Below are 24,089 nucleotides of genomic sequence, written 5' to 3'. Positions count from 1 at the left end.
CATACAAAAACCTAAGCCTAATTATGTAAGCCCAATTAGGCCTAATACCCCCTCTCCCCCTTTAAGGTGGCGTGTGGAGGTTACGAACACCCAGCTTGCAAAGAAATGCTTCAAACTCTTTTCTTCCTAAAATTTTTGTCATAATATCAGCCAATTGGGAAGTAGTAGACACATGTGCCAGGGGAGATCGTATCTCATATAATCTCATCGCGAATAAAGTGACAATCAAGTTCAACATGCTTTGTGCGAGCATGATACACAAGATTCTTAGCAAGCTTGATCGCAGAAAGACTATCAGAATACAACATCGTTGGAGCCGAGCAGTCCATACCTAGAGTAGGAAGTAGTTCACGTAACCAAAGTATCTCAGACACTGTATCCGCCATAGCTCGATATTCGGCTTCAGCCGAGGAGCGAGAGACAACATCATGTTTGCGAGTCTTCCAAGACAATGGTGAACCCCCAAGTTGTATAAACCATCCTGTGAGTGAGCGACGAGTGAGCGGACAAGATGCCCAGTCCGAGTCGCACCAAGCCGTCAATGTTAACGGTGTGTTTGCACGAAGAAGAATCCCCTGTCCTGGACTGTTTTTGAGATACTTGACGACGCGAAGAACTGTATCCCAATGAGCCTGTTTAGGAGCATACATGAACTATGAAAGAACATGAATGACATAAGACAATTCCGGTCTTGTAACTCCCAAATAAATGAGCTTTCCAACCAAGCGTCGATAAAGATACAGTTCAGTCATGGAAGCACCTTTAGCCAACGCCAGTTTATGGTTCTGTTCCAATGGAAACACAACCAGTTTGGAGCCAAGTAAGCCAGTCTCTGTGAGAATATCAAGCGTGTATTTGCGTTGACAGAGATAGATTCCTTCCGAGCTGTGAGCTACTTCGATACCCAAGAAATACCGAAGAAGTCCTAAATCTTTCATGCAAAAACAGTCACTGAGATATTCCTTGAAAACCGAAACAAGAGAAGCAGAGTTACCCGTGATGATGAGATCATCGACGTACACAAGTACGTGAAGAAGAATATCCTCATTTTCATAAATGAACAAAGAATATTCCGATCCATTTTGCTCATAACCGTACTCCTTGAGAGCTGTAGCAAGCTTCACAAACCAGCATCTGGGAGCTTGCTTCAAACCGTAAAGAGCCTTGTGAAGACAACAAACTTTTTTGGGTTCATTGGACTGAAAACCAGGTGGAAATTTCATATAAAATTCTTCGTCTAAATCGCCATGAAGGAAGGCCTTATGAACATCCATCTGATGCACTTCCCAATCATTTGACGCAACTTGTTGAAGAAACGTTCGAACTGTAACCATCTTTGCTACATGAGCAAATATTTCGTTGTAATCGACACCCTCTGTTTGGTTGTTTCCGAGGACTACAAGCCTGGCTTTATGCCGCTCAAGTGTACCATCTGAGTTGAATTTCAACTTAAAAATCCACTTACAACCGAGAGCCTTTTTCCCTGGAGGCAAATCTTCGATAGTCCAGGTTCCAAGTTCCTCTAATGCAACCATTTCATCCTCGGCAGCAAAACGCCACTTCTCATCTTCAAATGCAACTTTGTAACTTTTCGGTTCTGAACCTGCAGTTATGGCGTAGATGAAGGACTGGTATGAATCCAAAAATTGGGCACTAGACAAGTAGTTATCTATAGGATATGGTGTCGCGGTAGGATAAAGGTTATGTAGGAGAGTGAGAACATGATCAGCGAGCCTCACAGATTGTGTTTTCTTACGCATACCACGGCCAAGAACCTCTGGTTCGATTAGCCCAATTAGGCCCAATATCTTAGATACTTGGTGGATGTTATTGGAAGATAAATTTTTAAAAATTTTTAGAGTTTAAAATTATATTGTTATTAGTTTGTAGATTATTATATTTTTATTAAAATCTTCTGTTATTGGTATAATGATTTTGGAAATCTTATGTTATTGGTGTGTTGATTATATAAATTTTTTAAAAAATTTGTGTTATTAAAAGAGTTAAGTATTTATTGATTTTTCAATTCTATTAAACTATAGTGTTATTAAAACAATGATTCTTTATATTTTTAGTCATTAGCAATGACTTTCAATATTCTAGAGGTACCCTGTGTATTCTTAAAATCTTTCTCCAATATATATTATCTATTCATCACCATCAGTTATCCCAAAAAAACAAACCAAAAACAAATCCATAATAAACAATACCACAACAACATGTTTAACAAGACAAAATCTCAGCAACATATAAATAAAAATGTGAGATTCCGCTCCTTCTTCCCTTCCGAAAACCAGACGGGCCGGCTATCAAATCCATGAGAAAACCTGATGCTTTACCGAATGAGGTTTGACTACCAACAAAACATACCCGATTTTTCGGTCTTTTTAGAGAATTCGGGATAGAGATGTTACAAAATTCCAAAAATTTGTCTATAGCTTTATCTTTTCCATGAGATAACAAGCAATTTATCCATCAAAAGACCTGCATAACACACATATTTCAATTCTATCAGCTACAAGCACATGTGTCTCAAAATCAAGAAACTGATATACTTCATCATCATCATTGACTTCCAGTTGATATTGCATCTTGCCACATATTAGAAGTTATTATGTCTCTCTAATTATTAGTAAACTCTCTAGTTGTTGTGATTCAATTTGTTTCACTTTCTTTAAAATTAATTTGTTTATTGTTTGCATTGAAAATCTACGACAATCTACAAAAGTTATTACAAAATCACTAAAAATATTGGTAAATTTTTATAATCCACAGAAATCTTTGAGATTCTTAAAATCTCTAGATTTTTTAAATCCACAAATTTTACATAAATCTTCTTCCCAATAACCTCTTTTGATAACAATAATACTTCTACTTTCTATTTTCTAATCTTATTATAATTTATTATTTTTTTAGATTCTTTACGAATTTTTTTTTAAAATAAACTTTTGGCTGAGTTAAAATTATTTAGCAACTATTTATATATTGACATCATACACCCAAAATTTATGTATATATATATATAATCGTCATAAAAAATTTGAGTTAGTTTTATTGTGCAGGTTAACATATAAATAAAATTTTAGTTGTGAAAGTGATATGATATTATATACATTTTTTTTTTCGACGAAACAAGAAATTATATTAAGTAGAAATAGAAGAGTTTACATAGTTCTTATAAAGGGAAGATGATAACCACAGAGGTGGTTTTATACAACTTGAATAGAACAAAGTATCACTAGAAAGAGATGTGGCCAAAAGATGAGCAGGCTCATTACATTGACGAGATACATAGCGAAATTGTGCTTCTTCAAAACGTTCACCCCATTTCCGAATTTCACAACATAGATTGTGGATTGAATAGAACATGATATTATATACGTATTTATATATATTAACACGGATTAGAATATATATATGCATAATTTGGTTATAAATTTTTATTTATTTAAATTAGACTATCAATTTTGATTAATGAATTTTATATTACATACATCTTACTAATGGTTATAGATAAAGTTGTCAGCTAATCCACCTACTTAATCTTTCTGATCAGTGGACTAAAATAATTTCTGTACAAACTTGTAAGAAAGTAAAATCTTGAATTTTAAAAGCACAAACATTATAGATCTTGTTCAAAATAAAGAAATATATAGAATATGTTTGGAGTTTAGATCAAGAGTGTTAACATATTGTAGTTTTTTAGTACACAATATTGTAGTCTTAAACAAAGCATTGTAAAATAGTAATATACGAAACAAAGAAATCCAACTAAAACAATTAACAAATAAATTACACAGCTTTCAGATCGATACAACATATTTGGACATTAACTTACACGATTAATTAGCCGAACAGGAAAATATTTTGAAAAAAGACACCACATACATTTGACATGAGAGACTAAACTTCAACATTGTTCTCTCTTTGATTAAGTTCATTCCTCTCCTTCTTGTTTTTCTTGTGCAGAGAGTAGAAGTACGATCCTAAAGCCAAACCTGTTCCTATCAAAGCACCTATTCTAAGCCAACTAAAATCATCATCCATAAAATTAAATGCCGACACAACAACCAAAGCCACTAGTGGTGAAGTACACATATGTACAACATCACCAAACACGCCCGAAACATAAAGTACCAAACCTATTAGCCCGACCGCCCAAACCTGCCACGACAAAGCCAACCCGACCAAACTCAAAACATAATATGTTTTCCCTTTCTTAAACCTCTCGCTTTCACCTTTCAACTCCTTGAACTCGCCACTCGCAAACAAACCAATGAGGCAAATAACCGAGGCCACAAAAGAGACACATATTTGCATCTCTAAGACCATTCTAAACACTTTCTTATTACCATATCTCTTTGTCTTCACCATAAGTTTCTCGAAACCGAGTTGGAATAAACAGAGAGATAATGAGAAGGCTACCGAAGCAGAGAAGGTTAACCAGGCTTGAATGCTGTAGAATTCTTCGTTTTCATCAGGCTGTCCTACAAATTCAGGACTACCAAAAACGTATATTATAAGAGTTAGGATTATCGATATAATGATCCATCTATTAAACTTGAAACGGTTTATGATGGCTGTGAAAATAGCCGTAAATATCAATTGAGTGGCGGAAATCAACGTGAATATGCCAAAGTTTGCGTATAGCTTCCCAAGTGCGAATAATTTGCTATGAGCAGCAACAAGAACACCAAGAGCGAAGTAAAGAAAGAGAAGACGAAAAGAGAGAAAACGAATATTGTTGGTTTCAGGGTTTGATTTTGGTAAAGGAAAAATGAAGAAGAGAGGTATAAGGATTGGAAACGCAGCGTTTTGGATCAGAGCTTGAGTCCATGTTCCTTTATATTGTAGATCTTGGTTACTATCTTCTCGATTGTCTTGAACATAGAAGAAGTTCAAGAGAAGCATGACGAGAGAATCTCCGAGGAAGACTAAGAAAAGACATAACGAAACAAAGATCCAGCATCTTCTTTGATTTATCACCAACGATCTTCTTTGGCTCAAGATTTGGTCTGGTTCTGGATTCTGAACTTGCTCTGATTCTTCTGTTGGTTGAATAAAAAGTTAGAATTCTCAGAGTTGATTAGATCAAATGAAATAAGATTTGTTGAGACAATGAAATTACCATTTCTTGTCATTTGTGTGGAAGCTTCTGACATCTCTCTATAAGTTTTCTCTCGTTGTAATCTCTGGAGATTTTTAATTTTCTTTTTTGCAAATTTCACCCTTTTTGGATATCTTTTATAATAATATCTTCCAATTGTTTATCTGTGATATTTTAGTTCCATCTTGGCGGCGATATAATAATCAAACAAAAAAAAAACGTCTCGGCGTAGTGCGTATTATACGAAATCATTTGGATTCTTTGACAGATAAGATAGGTACTTTGAGAATATCTCTGCTAATAAACTAACTCATATAGTCATATCATACATAACGAATAATTTGATAAAAAATCAAAATTCTAAGTAAAAAAATATATCAATTAACAAACAGCATTCAATTATTAATATAATTAGGTATCTTGTCTGCGCAGATCCCGAGAGGTTTAAAATTATTAAAAAAAACTTTATATTATGTAAATAAAGAAAATTAAAACAATTGAGACGTATATAATCAAAATAAAATAAACCTATCAAATAAAACACATAAAATATAATACTAAATAAGTGTATGAAACCCACAAACCAATTGAATTAAGACAAACACAAATTTTTTATTTTCATATTTGTTTTCTTCTTTTTCCTCCTCTTTTTATCTTTTGGTTGTTTTTCTTTATCTTCTTTTCTTTATTCTTCTTCATTGTCTTCCAACCATCCAATATCGGTGTAGGTAGCTCGTAAGTATCAATATTCTAATACCTATGTAGAGATAACACGATAATCACCTTCAAAATATACAAGGAAAGAGAAGAATCACCTACCCACTGTAAGACAACAAAAACCAATAACCAGTTATAACCAAAACCTTGGATAATTATAATACGTATAAACAATAAGAAAAATTATATATAAAAAAAAATCTTTTTGATCGCCATTGTCTTTAATTTCTTCTTCTTCATCTTATTTATATTTCTGTTTTCATATTCCCCATCTTTTCTTTCTCTTCTTCATCGTCTTTGATTTCTACTTTTTCTTTCTCTTATGATTTATCTTCTTCTTCGTTTTCTCCTTCTTCGTTCAGTTCTTCTTCATATTTTTTTATCTTTCAGTTTTTTTCTTCTTCGTATTTTTCTTATTTTTTTTCATTATGTTTGATCAATTCTTCCCCTGATTTTTTTTTGGGTTTTACTCGTATTCTTCTTCTTTATCCCATTTCAATGCATTATTCTTCTTTCTCTTCAAATTTTCTTCTATCAATGCTTTTCAGTGGACTGCTTTAGGATAAATTTAATTCAAAAACTAAATTTTTAAAGCAACAGAGTTATATGACACAAGGATTACTTGTTATATATCAAAACATATGAGAAATGCAACGTTTGAGTATGTTCATTCTTCAATTCACAAGAATTTCAGTAATCTATGTTTCTTAGATTCTGGTGTTAGAGAATCATCAATTTATTTGGTACTCCGATGAAGCCTGAAAAACTAAAAATATAGTTCCAGCAAGCTGAAACAAATTAAAAAGATGATGAAAATTATGACCCGAATATTTCTCTAGCAAACATTCTTCTTCCTCTGTATTGGTGACTCTCCTTCCTTCAGCTGGTTTTATCTCTCATTAGGGATAAAAAATCAATGAGTTCATTAACAAACTAAGAAGTGGGTCAGGGATTAACCATAATGTAATTCAACATCAATTGGATGGTGCTATTTGCAATTGGTTTGCACTCTATTCTCAATAGGATTGTTTTGTTCATGTTACATATCTTTAGTAAATTATGGAACCAAAACTAATCGGAACTGGTTACTTTTTTTTTGCTTAAAAATCCATGTCCACACAAGTTACCACAAAAATGAACCGTAAAATTATATTTAGAAATAAAAATAAACATAAACAGCAATATAAAAAAAATTTATAGTAGAGCCCAAAAAGAAACAAACAACAGTCAAACAAGAAATTAACACCCACTCACAAATATGTTGCCAGAAAAAATTAATACAAACCTAAACTAAAACATGAATTATACACAAAAAAACTTCTTTCTATGGTTTTGATCCATCTAAGAAGATCAAAATAATAAATTAGAGAGTTTACAAATATCAATTAAGCAAATTAGAAGTTCAAATGATTTGTTGACCCAAAAAAAGAAGTACAAATGATTTATTTGTAATTACCTATTAGATCCATTTGAAGATATGATTGCAAAAGTTCGAACCAATCACCTGTAGTGTGCAGGATGAACTCTAGGTTCAAGGAAAAAAATAAAGAAGCCCAGGTCAATCTATATTTACGAACAATAACTCAAATATATCCATATAGAAAACTTAATAAAGAGGAACATGAATATCAAATACGGAGCAACGAATTTTATATATAGAATTGCAAAGCAAAAAAAAAAAAACACAGATATGATATCTCGATGACCAATCTCATAGAGAGTAAAACAGGGATTAAAAATAAGATAGTTGTGATGCATAGTAATATAGAACACGATAGAGAAAAAGCATAGATATTGGACCAGTTAGCATAGAAGAATCCCGATCGGAACAAAACGATGAAATGGTTAGCATGGAAGAACAACTAACAAACAATATAATTTAAACCAGGTCGGGATATACAAAAGATGTATTCATGAAAAAGAGGTTGACGAGTTTTCTAAAAGTTGCTAGACCTTAGAAGACGGTTGTTGTATGTAAAAAAATATGTAGGCGATACAGGTATATATAGTAGGATAGATGATTTAAGGTTTAGGATTTCGATGTCGGTGTTCTATTACCAAAATTGATAGCTATGACCGAGAAAAAAATCACTGGCCCATGAACAAACTCGCTGGTCCATTATCAAAGGAAAATTCATGTTATGGGTTTGTACACGTAGAATTCATAATAGACCTATCAAAACAAATTAAAAAGACACATAATATATATTTTTTAATGTCACATAGGAAAATCTCTATGGTGATGACACATAAGATTTTTGACCTCGCAAATAATAGTATAGATAATACTAATAAAAGTTAAAGGTATATACTTTTAAGGGTGTCCACATAAATTTAATAAAGTAATTTTATTGGTCCACATCAACATTAAAATTTAAAAATAAGTTTACTCTTTGTAGAAAAAAAAAGAGAGGAATGAAATTCGATACGAGAGTAACATTTGTGCCTATTTGTTTGCTTTTTCATATGTAAATTAAACAGAAAATTTGTATTGATTAAAGTAGCTTAAATTTCAACTATCTTTTTTTCTGTATTCCATAGAAAACATATATAATGAGAATAAAATTAAATAAAATGGAAAAAACTTATTCACTTTGATTGGAAGAAGTGAAGTATAATCATTTAAAATCATTTAAAGTCATTTAAAAATTAACATAAATAATATAATACAAGACAAAAGGTGTCATAAATCTGAAAGCAAGAATTGTAATTCTTATTTTTTTTTCAATGTAATATATGAATTTAGAAATTTGTATTGGTTAAATTAGCTACGAAAATAAAATAATTTTTATTTATTATTTTTTTATAGAAAATATATAACGAAGATGAAACTAAAATAATAAAAAATAATATTTTTTTTTATTTGAAGAACTGATGTATAATTTTTAATCTTTGTTTCAACATTATGATTATTAAATAACATTTGATTATTTTGTTACACTTTTAATTAGATTTGATATACTATTTATAAATATTATACCAAATTATAAGTTTTCCAAACAAAACATATTATATATTCAAATTACTCATAATAGACCTGAAGAATATGAAATTTTCAAAGAATATATTTTTTCTAAAGAATATGAAATTAAATAATAGATTACAAATTTATAATAAAAAAAATTGCTAATCTTTTTAGTTCATAAACTAGAGGTAATTAATTTTTTCCTTCATGTTAGGTTAATGCATAAAATAATTATTACATTAGTGTAGTCATGTAGAATAATTTTGTTTTAATCACTGTAATAACATTATTTTGTGTTTAAATAATTTTGTTTTTCATTTTTAGTTTTAAGAGTTATAAAATAGTTAATTTTAAACCTGCATATCATGCCTTCGGATTCAGACTAATCCTCCTTAAGCCTAACATCATTTTTATGTAAGTTTAAGTCGCAGCTTAAATGGTTGGGTGGTCAAAAGTTAATATGATAATTTCGTATTTAGGGAGACTTGACCTCTGGTCTAAACCCACACAGACAAATTTTCTACTGGAAGAGAACTACTCCACTACAACTTTTAGTTTATATGTAGAAACTTATCGATACTTATTATATTAGAGACAAGTATTCTCCTAGATGTGCTTTGGAGGTTCGGTTGGATCTTGTTCCTGATTATTTCGATAATGATCAGGTGCGGACGCATGTGTGACGTTATGGAGTCACGTGCCTCCTACTATTTTTCATTCTTTTATTGAATAAAGCTTAAATAAATCTTATTTAGTATGTTATTTTAATGGGTTTAAAGAAAAAATGTTTTCTATTATTAAAAAATATACTTTTATTGAAAGTGTCCCCGATAAAAAAAATTCTAAATCTGCTATTGATGATGATGATGAATCTCAGTCTCGGATTGAACAATAATGTTTACTTGAAACCAGTGGCGGAGGTATATACAATGAGTTGGGGGCAGTTGCCCCCAATAAAAAAAAATATTTAGTGTAAATTTGTAACAATAATACTAGTTGCCCCCACACTAAATAGCATATATGTTCCCATTAAATACGTTTTGCCCCCAATAGAAAAATGTTCTGGCTCCGCCACTGCTTGAAACGTCTCGTTCCTTGTTCCTATTTTACAGGAACAGGTTGTAACTAGTAGTCAACGATCAATTATTGTTTAATTTAAAGCTTTTACAGTCAAGTCTTATTCCTTATATGGATATGCTTTAGACAACTAATTATCCATATTTTTAGTAGGTTTCTAAGATAAATTTTCATCAAATGAGGAGAATCAAGCTGGATTTCAATAATTATCCATATTTTCATTTACCATATAATCATCCATATTTGTTCTTAGAGATTTGGTCTCTCAACTCAAACTTTGTTCCTTGATTATCCAGATTACATTGATGCGTGAAGCATAATGGAAAAAGAAAAAGTAAAAAAAAAACATTGTATAAAGGATAGATAATTGATTAATAGTAGAGTAATTAAGCATAATATTCATGAAGGACAACATATTTGCAAACTTAACTATGACCCCATCATATGTGGAGAAGAGTAGCTGAAAGGGCAGGGGAAATTACCTCCAACCTCTTGAAAACTTCTTTCTTTTCTCCGTGTTCGACTTTATCTCTTTCTCTTTCATACAACTTTTATTTCTCTTCTTATTCTTTTTTCTATTGAACACACATATGAATTTAATTTAAAAACAGAGATGAATCTGATAAAATTTTGTACACAAAACCTCTTCTCTTCACTGATGGGAATCTAACAATATCCATATAGCCACAGTTCTAATTCTGGTGACGGTGACAGTGCCAACATCGACCACGGTTGTTATAACTATGAAGAATTACACGTTTTAGGTAACTTGGTATACATTTTTGTAGCTTGATAAAATTATTGTATTATGTTCAACTATTATATTTACATCTAACTCAATATTTAACTCGATATAAAATATGTTAGATTGATAACAATAGTTTTACACAATGTTAAAATATTTATTATACAAAGTAAATATTAAAATGTATCGCTAACTTTATATTTAACAAGGTAACTCAATTGTTGTATGTTAGCTTTCATGGTTTTATACTTCAGGCAAAGATAAGTTGTTGTTATACCACGTCATTTTCAAACATTTATGTGTACCTATACCATTTTGTTTATCTCGATAACTCAGTTGTTGTATGTTAATTTTCATGTTCTTTACTAAATTATACATATATATATATATATATATATATAGAATTATATATACTTTTAACATGTAAAAATATATGTTGGATCAAACAAACATTTAGATATATGTGTAATTTTTTATTTAAGAAGGTAATTAACTTATTAAGTGTTCACTATCATATGAATCTATCTGCGTGAAAATAAAGCATATTCGCCACGGGAGAGAGAAAGCAAATCAACACCTTCGAGGATATCTCGATCCGCAAGATCTCGTACTTCAACAAACCTTTGTAACTACACGAGCAAAAATCGCCATACAATGTTGTTGTACCGGCAGCGTAACCGAGGAAACTCACATTTCTCACAGCAATCCAGCGGTGGTACTCAAATAATGAGGTCCATGTCCTTCGACATCATAAGAAGAATCAGACTCACATTTGCTCAAGAAACCACCGCCGGAAAAAATATTGTAGAGAAACTCGTTGAGTTGTGTTATTATTGTATACACCACTGTAATTATTCACCCAAATTTGTGCCTCCACCTTTTTTTTCCATCATCATGCCCACACCCAGATTTTGGGTGTTCATCTCTCCAAAATATATAATGTCGATTTTTAATTTTTGGTTCATGTGAGTGTAAGAGATTGGAGAATTAGAAAATTGTGAGAAGAGAGAAAGATGAAGGAAAATAATAAGGAAGAAAGAAGAAGAAACATAACGGAGGATAATTTGAGATTATGAAAAATTGAACAGTGATCATAATAGTGTTTGGTTAGTTTTGCAAATACAGTCGTATTTAGCATTACAGTATGCAACTACTCTTAATAGTAACGTGTGTTGAAAAATGGATGATTATCCATCCAATTTTTAATTATTTACTTCTACATAGTAAATTAAAGTTGTTTTTACCAACCCTTGTTACCATCTCCTAGTATAAATACGCAGGTAAAAGTTATTATAAGGATCATAGAAGAAGTGAATAAGAGAAATAAATTCTTCTGTTCCTCCTCTCTCGTCTCTTACACCCTCATACACACACAATATATATATATATATATACAAAACACAGATCTCACCTCGTATACATATATCAGCTATAGTTTATAACATATTATCAGCATGATCGTTTCTTGATCCGTTTCTATACCGAAAATGAAAGCTTAAATTCATGTTCAATTTATTTAAAAGTTTATGTATTATTCCAGGATGATAGGCTCTACATTCCCGGATTGATAATTATAGTAGGATATAACTTCACGACATATGATCATATGTAAACTATGTCTCTTCATATCATATAATTGGAGTGGAATGTTAAATCTCTTTCTTGATTTTATATTTGTGGAGTAGAAAGTTATGCCTTCTGTTCAAAACTATGGTAAACTCTGACTCTTCAATTATATAGAAAGTTTTGCCTAACCTTCTATATTGCTTTAAATTTATATTTTCATTATATATGTGTATTTAAAAGTTTTTATCATGTTTTTTGAAATAAAAAATTTAATTGATTTTTTTGCTAAATTTATGATATGCATACAGTTATCGTGTCAAATTTGGCAAAATTTGAAATCCCTATCTTTGATATGTCTAGAAAAAATTACATGTCATTGGCAGTAGGTGCAAAAATGCATATAAAGAGAAAACGAGCTTTCGATACTATCTATAAGTAGTTGACGACATCAGATGAGAAAAAGGCGAAAGTCATGATATTTTTTTGCTCTACCACATCGATAATATTTTAAAAGAAGAATACACACGAAAGAATATCCTGCAGAAATTTGGCAGTCATTTAAAGACATGTTTGATCACCAAAAATATGTGAACTTACCGAAAGTCAAGCATGAGTGGTTGAACCTCCAATTCCAAGATTACAAAAGTGTTGGTAAATATAATTTTTTGATGTTCGTAATTACTTCTAGGATAATTTTATGTGGAGATGAAGTAAGCGATTTCAATATGATAAAAAAACTCTCCAAATATTTCATCGTGGAAAGGTAATCTTGCAGCAACAATACCAGACGAAAGAATACACCCATATATAAAGATAAAAATTAATTCTCCTGTCTCAAAATAAAGGACTCTGCAGGAAGCGTGAGTACTATATCTGGTAATGAAAATATTACAATAGGCTCAGGACGAGCCAGTTTTTCAATGTCAAAGGGGACAAAGTTTGAAAGAAGTAATGCATTATATTTCCCTAAATTATGCAGAAACTTGCTAAATTTCAAAGATATCCGAAGAAATAGGTATCATATAGCAAATATGAATAAGAATGGCATTAAATATCTTTGCATTACATCTAAGAGAAAAAATATATTGGAAGAATTATCAACGATGTCCTCTGGATTATATAGCACAAAAATAAATATGACTGAATCATATGTTATATAAACCCGGAGTTTACTACTATATGTAGAGTGTGGCATGAAAGAATTGGCCACCTTGGATCAGTTATGATGAGAAGGATTGTGCAAAATCGAGTGGCCACCCATTGAAAAATTAGAAGATTTTTCAGAAGATTTTTCAACTGGGAAAATTTTCATGTAGGGCACATTCTCAAGGAAAATTCATAAACAGGCCCACGCCAGCCAAAGTTAGGAATGAATCCCTTGTATTCTTAGAGAGAATACATGGTGTTATATGTTGGCCATTTCATCCATCATGCAGGTCATTTAGATATTTTATGGTATTAATCGATGCATCTAGCAGACGGTCACATGTGTGTGAGAAATATAGCTTTCACAAAATTCATTGTTCAAATAATCAAGTTGAGAGCCCAATTCCCTAATTATGCCATAAAGAAAGCCAGCTTTGATATCGCTGGTGAATTCACTTCAGCGGCTTTTAATGACTATTGTATGTCACTAGGAATCGATGTTGAGCATCTGATTCTGCATGTTCATACAGAAATGGCATCTCTGAGTATATGATTAAACGGTTGCAGTTGATTGCACAACCATTAATATTGAGAACAAAGCTTCCAATTACTGTATGGGAACATGCTACTGCATGCTGGGGCATTGGTCCAGATGATGTCAAGTGAAAATAATGAGTATTCTCCGATATAGTTAATATATGGCAAAGAGCCAAATATATCCCATCTCTGTGTGTTTGGATGTGCGGTTTATGTCCTGATAGCCCTTCTGAAATGAACAAAAAGAGGGACGCAAAAGAGATTGAGAATATATATAGGCTACATGTCTCCAAGTATAATTAGATCTTGGATTGGTAATTGGAGATATGTTTACAGCACATTTTTCCGATTGCCATTTTGAGAAAGTGAATTATCTGCCTTAGGAGGAGGATCTAGAGAATAACCAAAAGATATCACATGGTGTACACAAAATTTGGCTTATCTTGATCCTCCTACCAATCAAATCGAGGTGGAAGTTCAGAAAATTATATATTTGCAAAATTTGGCAAACCAGTTACTTGATGTGTTTACATATACAAAAGGGTGACAAAGTCATATATCCCTACTGCTAATGCTCCATCAAAAATGAATATTCCAGAATAACTGCAGGTTCAATTAAAAGTACGGGAGGCCGATGGGCTCTAAAGAAAAAAATCTCCGAAAGAAAAGAAAATTTGGAGACAAAGTTCCAGAAGAACCGAATAATAAAAAATCTCTTGAAGACATTTGTGACAAGGTTCCACAAAAACCAAATAAAGAAAACTGTTCTCAAGACATATTTGAATAGGTTCCAGAAGAACCAGATAAAGAAGTTCATCTAGAAGATAGACATATTACTGACAAATATGAGATTTTCATCAGCTTCGCCCAAATCGGGACATTATGGACTAAAAGTAAGATAGATGATACAAATATAATATTCTTTTTTTTCAGTATATGAAGAAATTAATAACAAAAATGATGATCCAGACCCAAAATCTGGGTCATAGTGCCAGAAAGGAATGACTTGGAGAAATGGTAAATGGCCATGAGAAATGAATTATTCTCCTTGAATAAAGAAGTCTCTTTGGATCATTTGTCATTACATCTGAAGATGTAATGCCAGTTGGGTCCAAATGAGTCTTTGTGAGAAAGAGAAATGAGAGAAACGAAGTCACAAGATATAAAGCCAGACTTGTGGCACAAGATTTTTCTCAAAGACTGGAATAGATTATGAAAAAACATATTCTCCGATCATGGATGCAATCACATTCATGTACTTGATGAGCGTAATGGCATCTAGAAATCTTTATATGTACCTATGGATGTTGTAACTGCATATTTATATGGATTACTTGATAGTCATGATATATATATGAAAATCCTGGAGGGATTAAAGATTCATGAAGAAACAAAGATGCCTGAAGCATCTAAGAAAATATATTTGGTCAAACTACAACGATCACTTTACGGATTAGAGCAGTCTAGGCGTATGTGGTATATAATCGCTTAAGTGAATATTTATTGAGTAAATGATACATCAACAATGATACATCAAGAATCGAAAGAAGAGAAGAAGGTAGTGGAGATATGTCATGGGAATCTTTTTTTTTTTATGGGAACAAAGATTATTTATTGGGCTTTTTTAAACTCATATCCAACTATTCAATTAGTATGATATTATCCGCTTTGGGCTCAAGTGGCAAAGTCTACACGGATTTAATATTGGGCTCCTTTCCAAAAGGCCTCATACTAATTGGAGTTGGATATTACTTATATACTAGAGTATCTTGGTCTAAACTTCTGATGTGGAACTTGGATTGATATTTCAACAATCCATCCCTCAAGCCAAGAACCACACAAACATGTGGCCTCCCCCAACCTTCTATGAAACTTGGCACCTATCTTGTACCGCCGTACACACCAACATAACTCTTGTCCTAACCCTTGCGCAAACGTTAGAAATACTTTCGATACAAGGCACCAGCACCCCAATCACAAGGTCACCTTGAGGGCTCTCTCTCTCCCACACCAAATACACAGTCCACACCCACTTGTCTAGGTCCACCTTTTTCAGAACTTATATCTGCTACCATTTATTGGGCTTTTCTAAGCCCATATCCAACTCCTCAATTAGTATGATATTGTCCGCTTTGGGCTCAAGTGGCAAAGCCCGCACGGATTCAATTTTGGGTTCCTTCCCAAAAGGCTTTATATAATTTTGGTATATACTAGACTATCTTGGTCTAAACTTCCGATGTGGGACTTGAATTGATATCCCAACAATCCCTCCCTCAAGCCAAGAATCACACAAACATGTGGCCTCCCCCAACCTTCTACAAAAACTGGCACCTATCTTGTACCGCCGTACACACCAACAGAACTATTCTCCTAAACCTTGCGCAATCGTTAGAAAGACTTTCGATACAAGGCACCAGCACTCCAATCATAAGGTCACCTTGAGGGCTTTCTCTCTCTCCCACACCAACTACACAGCCCACACCCACTTGTCCAGGTCCACCTTTTTCAGAACCTAGTTTTGATACCAATTTTTGGGCTTTTAAAGCTCATGCCCAACTCCTTATTAGTATGATATTATCCGCTTTGGGCCTAAGTGGAAAAAGCCGCACAGATTTTTTTTTGGGTTCCTTCCCAAAAGGCCTCATACTAAACTGTTGGACATCTTGCTTATATACTAGACACTCTTTGTCTAATCTTCCGTTGTGGGACTTGGATTGATATCTCAACGATCTCTTCCTCAAACCAAGAACCACACAAACATGTGGTCTCCTCCAACCTTCTGCGAAACTCGGCACCCATCTTATTTCGCCCAACATAACCCTTCGCGCACCCTTAGGAATACTTTTGACACAAGGCATCGGTACCCCAATCGCAAGGTCACCTTGAGGGCTCTCACTCCCACACTGAACACACAGGCCACACCCACTTTTCCAGGTCCACTTTTTCCAGAATATCGCTCTGATACCAATTGTTGGACTTTTTAAGCCCATGTCCAACTCCCTATTAGTATGATATTATCCGCTTTGGGTCCAAGTGGCAAAGTCCGCACAGATTTTTTTTGGGTTCCTTCCCAAAATGCCTCATAATATTTTGGACATGACTTATATACTATACTATCTTGGTCTAAACTTCCAATGTGGGACTTGGATTGTTATCCCAACAATCCCTCCCTCAAGCCAAGAACCACACAAACATGTGGCCTCCCCCAACTTTCTGTGAAACTTGGCACCTATCATGTACCGCCGTACACACCAACGAAACTCTTCTTCTAACCCTTGTGCAACCGTTAGAAAGATTTTTGATACAAGGCACCAACACCCCAATCACAAGGTCACCTTGAGGGCTCTCTCTCTCTCTCCCACACCGAATACACAGCCCACACCCACTTGTCCAAGTCCACCTTTTTCAGAACCTAGGCTCTGATACCATTTATTAAGCTTTTCTAAGCCCATATCCAACTCCCTAATTAGTATGATATTGTTTGTTTTGGGCCCAACTGGCAAAGCCCGCACTGATTTGATTTTGGGGTTCTTCCCAAAAGGCCTCATACTAATTGAAGTTAAAGATTATTTTTATACTATATCATATTGGTCTAAATCCGATGTGGGACCCGACACAAACCTCTGTAGTGTTTTTCATCGTAGAAAGAAGAAAACGGTGGTGGAGATATGTTTTTTTGTTTTGTTTTCTTTTATTAATTAAATATTAAAATAAAAGAATGAATTAATATTAAAATGGTTTATAGACATGTCACTACAAATTTACCGGAGAAGAACAGTACCGGTTATTTTTTTGAAGTCGCAAACATAAATGCTAATTTGACGGTTATAAGTGAAAGTTTATTTTATTTCATGGTTTAAAGTGAGAGTGTAATTCTCTCAAGGTTTAAAATGTTAGTAACTTATACTTTGAAGGTTAAAAATGTGATTTTTCCAATATTGCATTATCTCCAAGGTTCAATTGACTTGAGATTATTTTATAATATAAATTCTAAAGGTGGTCTAGTTGGTTTTTCAGATGCAGGATATTTTCCAGATCCGCATAAAACTAGATCGAAAACCGAATATGTTTTCTCAGTTGTTGGAACAGCGATCTCGTGGTGTTTCCAAAAACAGACTTTGGTAGCCACTTCTTTGAATTATGCAGAAATTATTACTCTCAATGAAGCATGTAGAGAATGCATATGACTCCACTCTATGACACATCATTTACAAGATGAAAGTGGGATAGTCACTGATAAGGAACTAACAAGAGTGTTTGAAGATAATGTTGTATGTGTCGCCCAACTCAAAGAACACTATATCAAGAGTGATAGAACAAAACATACTACTCCAAACTTTTTCTCCTACACTCAAGCACTAGAGAAAAATCAGGAATTGAATATTCAGTATATTCGCTCAAGTGACAATGGAGCAGATCTTCTTACAAATGCGCTTCCTACTACATCATTCAGAAAAATATGGGAATGCGTCGACTATAAGATTTATGAAAGAAAATTATATTCATCACTTTCAAGGAGAATTGCACTGATGTACTTTTTTCTCATTTTCATGGTTTTTATCCTATTGAGTTTTTTCATGATAAAATTTTTAACGAGACAGCATGCAATCAGAGGTGGGCCTATGTTAAGTGATCGAAGGTCACATGACACAAGGTAAATTTATATGTTAGTAGTTTTGTTATATGTAATTAAAGATTCTATAGATTATTTGGTTTATTAAGTCATGGTTGGACATCCCTCACAAGAGTTCAATCCCAGATACATGGTTATTTTTCAATTATTTTTATGTTGGATTATATATTATGAATCCCCTTAACTTTAAACTTGGATCCCCCACTGATGCAATACATCAAAATGGATAATCAAAGGGGAGTGTTGAAAAATTGATGATTATGCATTTAATTTTAATCATTTACTTCTACATAAAGTAAGTTAAAGTTGTTACAAATCTCTGTTACCAACCCCTAAATACAGTAGTTCATAGCTAAGATCGCTCTCATAGGTGATCACATCACTATCTTTGTCTATAATCATGTGGTTGACCTGCTCTGTTGGAGCAAAATGGCAAAGTATTAACCGCATTTGCATAACTCAGACCACTCCGAGAATTAATTAATTGAAGAGTAAACTGAAGAGTGTCTGTTGTTTAAAGTGACAAAGATAAATAAAGAGGCCCTGCTAGAGTGAGCTGAGGAATTTAACGGGCCAAAAGTTTCCTTATTGGGCTAGATTTAGGTTTTTCTTTATCTTGTGGATTTGGGAGTCGGTTTTTTGGAGCTATGAATACAAGGCTTAGGATTTGTAATTATTCATTTACACAAATAATAAGAAAATTCTAAATTGGTGTTTGCCTCAATTTGCGATTTTGCTCTCTTAGATTATTGCTTTCTTTAGCTTAATTCACAATAAGTGGTATCAGAACTCTAGGTTTTTCCGCGTAACATTTTCATGACGAAGGGAAGTTATCTTAAGTTTGATGTTCATAGGTTCGATGGGAAATGAAGAAGGCGCTGTTAGAGAAGAAGCCAGATAAGATCGAGAAGGATGATTGGGACGATATGCAGGATCAAGCTGTTTCGACGATTCGACTTTGTCTCTCTGATGATACTAACCAATCAGGTGATGAACATCATCACTTGCAAGGAGATGTGGGATAAGTTTTAGAAGATGTACATGTCAAAATCGTTATCCAGCAAGCTGTATCTGAAACAGATGTTGTATGAGTTGAAGATGGCAGAGTCAGGCGATCTTATTGGTCATGTCAACAACTTCAACCAAATCATTGGAGATCTGGAGCGTGTGTATGTTAAAATTGAGGACAAGGATAAAGCCATGATCTTAATGTGTTCTCTTCCTCCTCAGTTCGAGAATTTGGTGACAGCTATTACAGTCGAAAAAACAACTATATCGCTTGAGACGGTTTGTACTTCGCTGCAATCCCATTGGGAAAGACGACAGAAAAAAACTGTGGCAGACAAGTCTCAAGGTGATGGTTTTTACGTGAGTAGCAACCAGCAACGAGGAAGGCAATAAAAGAAGCAGGATGGAAGTAAAAGGGACAAGTCAAAGTCTAAGCCAGGAAAGAATTCGATGTGATTTGGTTGAGGTCAGAAAAGTCATTATCAAAGGGATTGTCCTAACAGAAAAAAGAACGGTGGATCTGGTTCTAGAAACATGGTTCAGAATAAGGATTCAGATGATAGTGTAGGCGATTTGTTGGCTGTGACATCTGGTGATCACACAGACTCTTGGATACTGGATACAGGTGCATCATTCCATATGACTCATCACAGAGAATGGTTTTAGACGTATAGGGCTGGAAACATGGGATCTGTTCCAGTAGCAAATGGCATGTTATGTGGTGTCGTTGGTTCTGGAGAGGTCAAGTTTCTCATGCATGATGGCATCATCAGAACATTGACTGATGTTAGGCATGTTCCAGGGGTTAAGAAGAATTTGGTCTCGTTGGGTACTCTTCACAAAAACGGATTCAGACTCAGAGGTGATGAAGATGAAGACGTTTTGAAGGTCTGTAAGGGATCTATGGTAGTGATTAAAGGAAAGATGATAACTAGGAACGTTTACAGGATGTTAGGGAGCGTGGTTGTAGGTGGAGCTGCAGCTGCTGTGTCTGGATCTGATAGCACGGCTCTTTGGCATATGCGCTTGGGGCATATAGGAGAGCATGGGTTGCTTGAACTCCATAAAAGGGGTCTTTTGGATGGTTAAAGAATTGCAAGTGGATTTCTGCAAGTTCTGTGTGATGGGAAAGCAGTCCAAAGTTTCGTTCAAGATAGGACAACACACGACAAAAGGTCTTTTAGACTATGTCCATTCTGATGTGTAGGGTGCAACTCGGGAACTATCATTGGGAGGGTCTAGGTACTTCGTTATCTTCATTGATGACTTCTCCAGGAAGGTTTGGGTGTACTTCTTAAAGCAGAAATCTGAAGTTTTTGCCAACTTCAAGGTTTGGAAGGCTGAAGTTGAAAATCAGGTGGAGAAGAAGGTTAAGTATCTGAGATCAGATAATGGCACGGAGTATACTGATGGGGAGTTCCAGAAGTTCTGTAAGGATCATGGCATTCAAAGACACTTTACTGTCAGGAAAACACTACAGCAAAACGATGTCAGTGAGAGGATGAACATAACTATTGCAGAAAAGGCAAGGTGTTTGAGGTTGAATGCAGGACTTCTAAAGCAGTTCTGGGCAGAGGCAGTAAACATGGCGGTGTATCTCATCAATAGGTCGCCTAGGAATTCTTTAGAAGGGAAGGTCGCTGAAGAGATTTGGACTGGGACAGATATTGATCTGTCAAACTTGAAGATATTTAGATGTCCAGCTTACATGCTGGTTCTAAGTGACGAAAAATCAAAACTGGATTCAAAATCCAAAAAGTGCATATTTCTGGGTTTTGGAAAAGCTGTGAAAGACTTCAAGTTATATGATCCTGTTGATAAGAAGAGGGTATTCAGTCAAGATGTGGTCTTTGATGAGCAATATATGGTGCAGCAGGCGAGATCAGATCAAATTCCTGTGATCATTGAGAATGATACGGATTCTAGTAAATCACAGGAGGAGTCTAGTGAGACTAGACTAGCAGCAGGACGTGATGGAAAACCTGTTGTGGTGGAGCAAGACGTTCAACATGGAAAAGCAGAGGAGAGTTTAGCACTTCAAAGACCAAGACTCATCATTAAGCCGCATAAAAGATTAGGGTTTGAAGATATGGCGAGTTATGCTTTGGTGGTTGGTTCAGGTGATTCAGCAAATTTTTGAGAGGCTATCTCAAGTCCTGAGAAAGATTTCTGGATTGGAGCTATGACAGAAGAGAATGAGAGCCTGGACAGAAATCAAACATGGGATCTAAGTCCTTTACCAAAAGGTAAGAGGGCGATAGGATGCAAATGGTAAAGGCCTTAGATCCCATGTTTTGGTAAAGGCCTTAGATCCCATGTTTAAGGTAAAACATAGAATGTCTGAGAAGGAACCAGTTAAGTACAAGGCAAGATTGGTGGCAAAGGGTTACTCACTGAGGTATATGGACGACCATTCTCCCATATACCTACTGCTTTATGTTGATGATATGCTCATTGCTGCAAGAGATATGGAGGAAATTGATAAGCTGAAAGAGTTATTGAAGAAAGAGTTCGATATGAAGAATCTTGGTGCTGCAAAGAAGATCCTTGGGATGGAAATTCGCAGAGAAAGAAGCTCTAGGAGATTATGGCTTTCTCAAAAGAGATATATTCAGACGATTGTAGACATGTTTGACATGAAAGATGCAAAGATAGTGTCTACACCTTTGGCGATACACTTCTCACTTTCAGCGATGCAGTGTCCTAAGTTTGATCAAGAGATCAGAGATATGTCGAAGGTTCTTTATGCAAGTGTAGTTGGCGGTTTGATGTATGCTATGGTGTGCACTAGACCTGATTTAGCACAAGCAGTTAGTCAAGTGAGCAACTACATGTCCAATCCTCGAAGAGAACACTGGAAAATCGTCAAATGGATTTTCAGATACTTAAAGGGTACAAGCGATCTTGGGCTTATGTTTGGTGGTCAAGAGTGTGGCTCAGTTATGGGATATGTGGATTCAGATTATGCTGGTGATCTAGACAACAGGAGGTCTACTACAGGGTATGTCTTTACTCTTGCTGGAGGTCCTATTTGTTGGAGATCTGTGCTACAATCTGTTGTGGCAATGTCTACCACAGAAACTGAGTATATGGCAATGGGAGAAGCAGCTAAGGAGTTACTTTGGATCAAGGGACTTGTGACAGAATTGGGTGTTGATCAAGGTGGAGTTCAGCTATACAGCGACAGTCAGAGTGCGTTGTCTCTAGCCAAGAACCCGGTATATCATGCAAGGACGACGCACATTCATGTCAGATTTCATAAGATCAGAGAATTGTCTGCATCTGAAGAAGTCTTGTTGGAGAAAGTGCATACGTCAGAGAATGTAGCTGATATGTTGATCAAGCCCGTTACTATGGAGAAGTTCAAGCATTGCTTGGATTTGCTCCATGTCTTCAAGTGCTGAAGAAGTAGAAATCCTCCGAAAGTGATTGGAGTTTGAAGGTGACTTTATGGAGGTTCTTTATCAAGATGTAGATTATTGTTTCTGGTGACAAAAATAACTAAAGAGGCCATGCTAGCGTGAGCTGAAAAATGTAACGGGTCGAAGGCTTAGGGTTTGTAAATACAAAGTTTAAGTTTTTCTTTATCTAATGGATTTGGAAGTTAGGTTTTTGAGGCTATAAATCCAAGACTTAGGATTTATAATTATTCATTCACACATATAATAAAAAAACCTTAAACGGATGTTTGCCTCAATTTGCGATATTTCTCTCTTAAATTATTGTTTTTTTAGCTTGATTCACGACAATGTCGATCTTGGAAGATCAATAAGCCTTGTCGTTCTCTATTATCTGGTTGATTTTAAGGTCTAGTTTTAATCGTAAAGGCAGTAACTTCGGGGTTTTCTTCTTGACCACGTGAATATGATTCAGAGTATTAATTCCTCCTGGCGTACGATATTGTGCGCCTCCTAAAAAAATACGTTTTTGATGAAGCGGTTTTGACATTTTTCGACGAGCTTTCATGCAGAGACATCTGTTGAATTGACCGGATTTTGGGCACGATTAAATCATCCTCATCCGTACTATAACATAATCTATTCACTTGTCGAAATCAGAGTTGATTTGAAAGAGAAATTGAGGTCCAAATTGGGTGACTTGAAAAGCTTGAAAATTGGTAGTATCAAAGATGTAAAGTCCCACATTGGGACACACTAATATACCATCAAGATTGTTTTGTTTCTGTAACGGAGTGCTGCGTAATGTGAAATTTTGGTTGTACAAGTCCATGTTGATTTAAGCTTCTTCCACCAAGGTATAGCATGACCTCGAAACCTCAATGCTACAAGTGCAACTGCGTTAACATAAATTGATATATTTATTTCAGTTTGGTAATACATTCAGTAAAGTAAGAGTTTTTTGTCCTGTTTGGTTTGATTGCCCACGCTAACGTACTATTTTGAAAACAAACCATCTACTAACCCAATTAGGCTCAACAAATGAACCTTCAGTACATAAATTATGAAAGCTCTGTCCTGTAAAACAAATGAGAACGGCCGAGTCGAAAAAGTGAGTTATAACAAAACAAATCAAGGACAATGTAAAAAAAAGAAGAAGCTAAGATCACTCAGGAGCTGGACCAAAACAT

The 24,089-nt window shown here is 34.5% G+C and overlaps 1 protein-coding gene across 1 annotated transcript; it reads right to left on the bottom strand.

Moving 5' to 3' along the window:
- Window positions 1-3,759: 3,759 nt before the first annotated feature.
- Window positions 3,760-5,272, bottom strand: LOC18009835 (probable purine permease 18). Its single transcript, XM_006392293.2, has 2 exons — window positions 5,129-5,272; window positions 3,760-5,048 (listed from the first exon to the last, which is right to left on the bottom strand). The coding sequence occupies exons 1-2, from the start codon at window positions 5,160-5,162 to the stop codon at window positions 3,904-3,906; spliced, it is 1,179 nt and encodes a 392-aa protein (XP_006392355.1). The 5' UTR covers window positions 5,163-5,272; the 3' UTR covers window positions 3,760-3,903.
- Window positions 5,273-24,089: the final 18,817 nt, after the last annotated feature.

Source organism: Eutrema salsugineum, unplaced genomic scaffold, assembly GCF_000478725.1.
Source record: "Eutrema salsugineum unplaced genomic scaffold, Eutsalg1_0 scaffold_8, whole genome shotgun sequence".
NCBI lineage: Eukaryota > Viridiplantae > Streptophyta > Magnoliopsida > Brassicales > Brassicaceae > Eutrema > Eutrema salsugineum.
The sequence above is the reverse complement of the archived record's forward strand: the minus strand, read 5'-3'. Positions and strand labels throughout refer to the sequence as shown.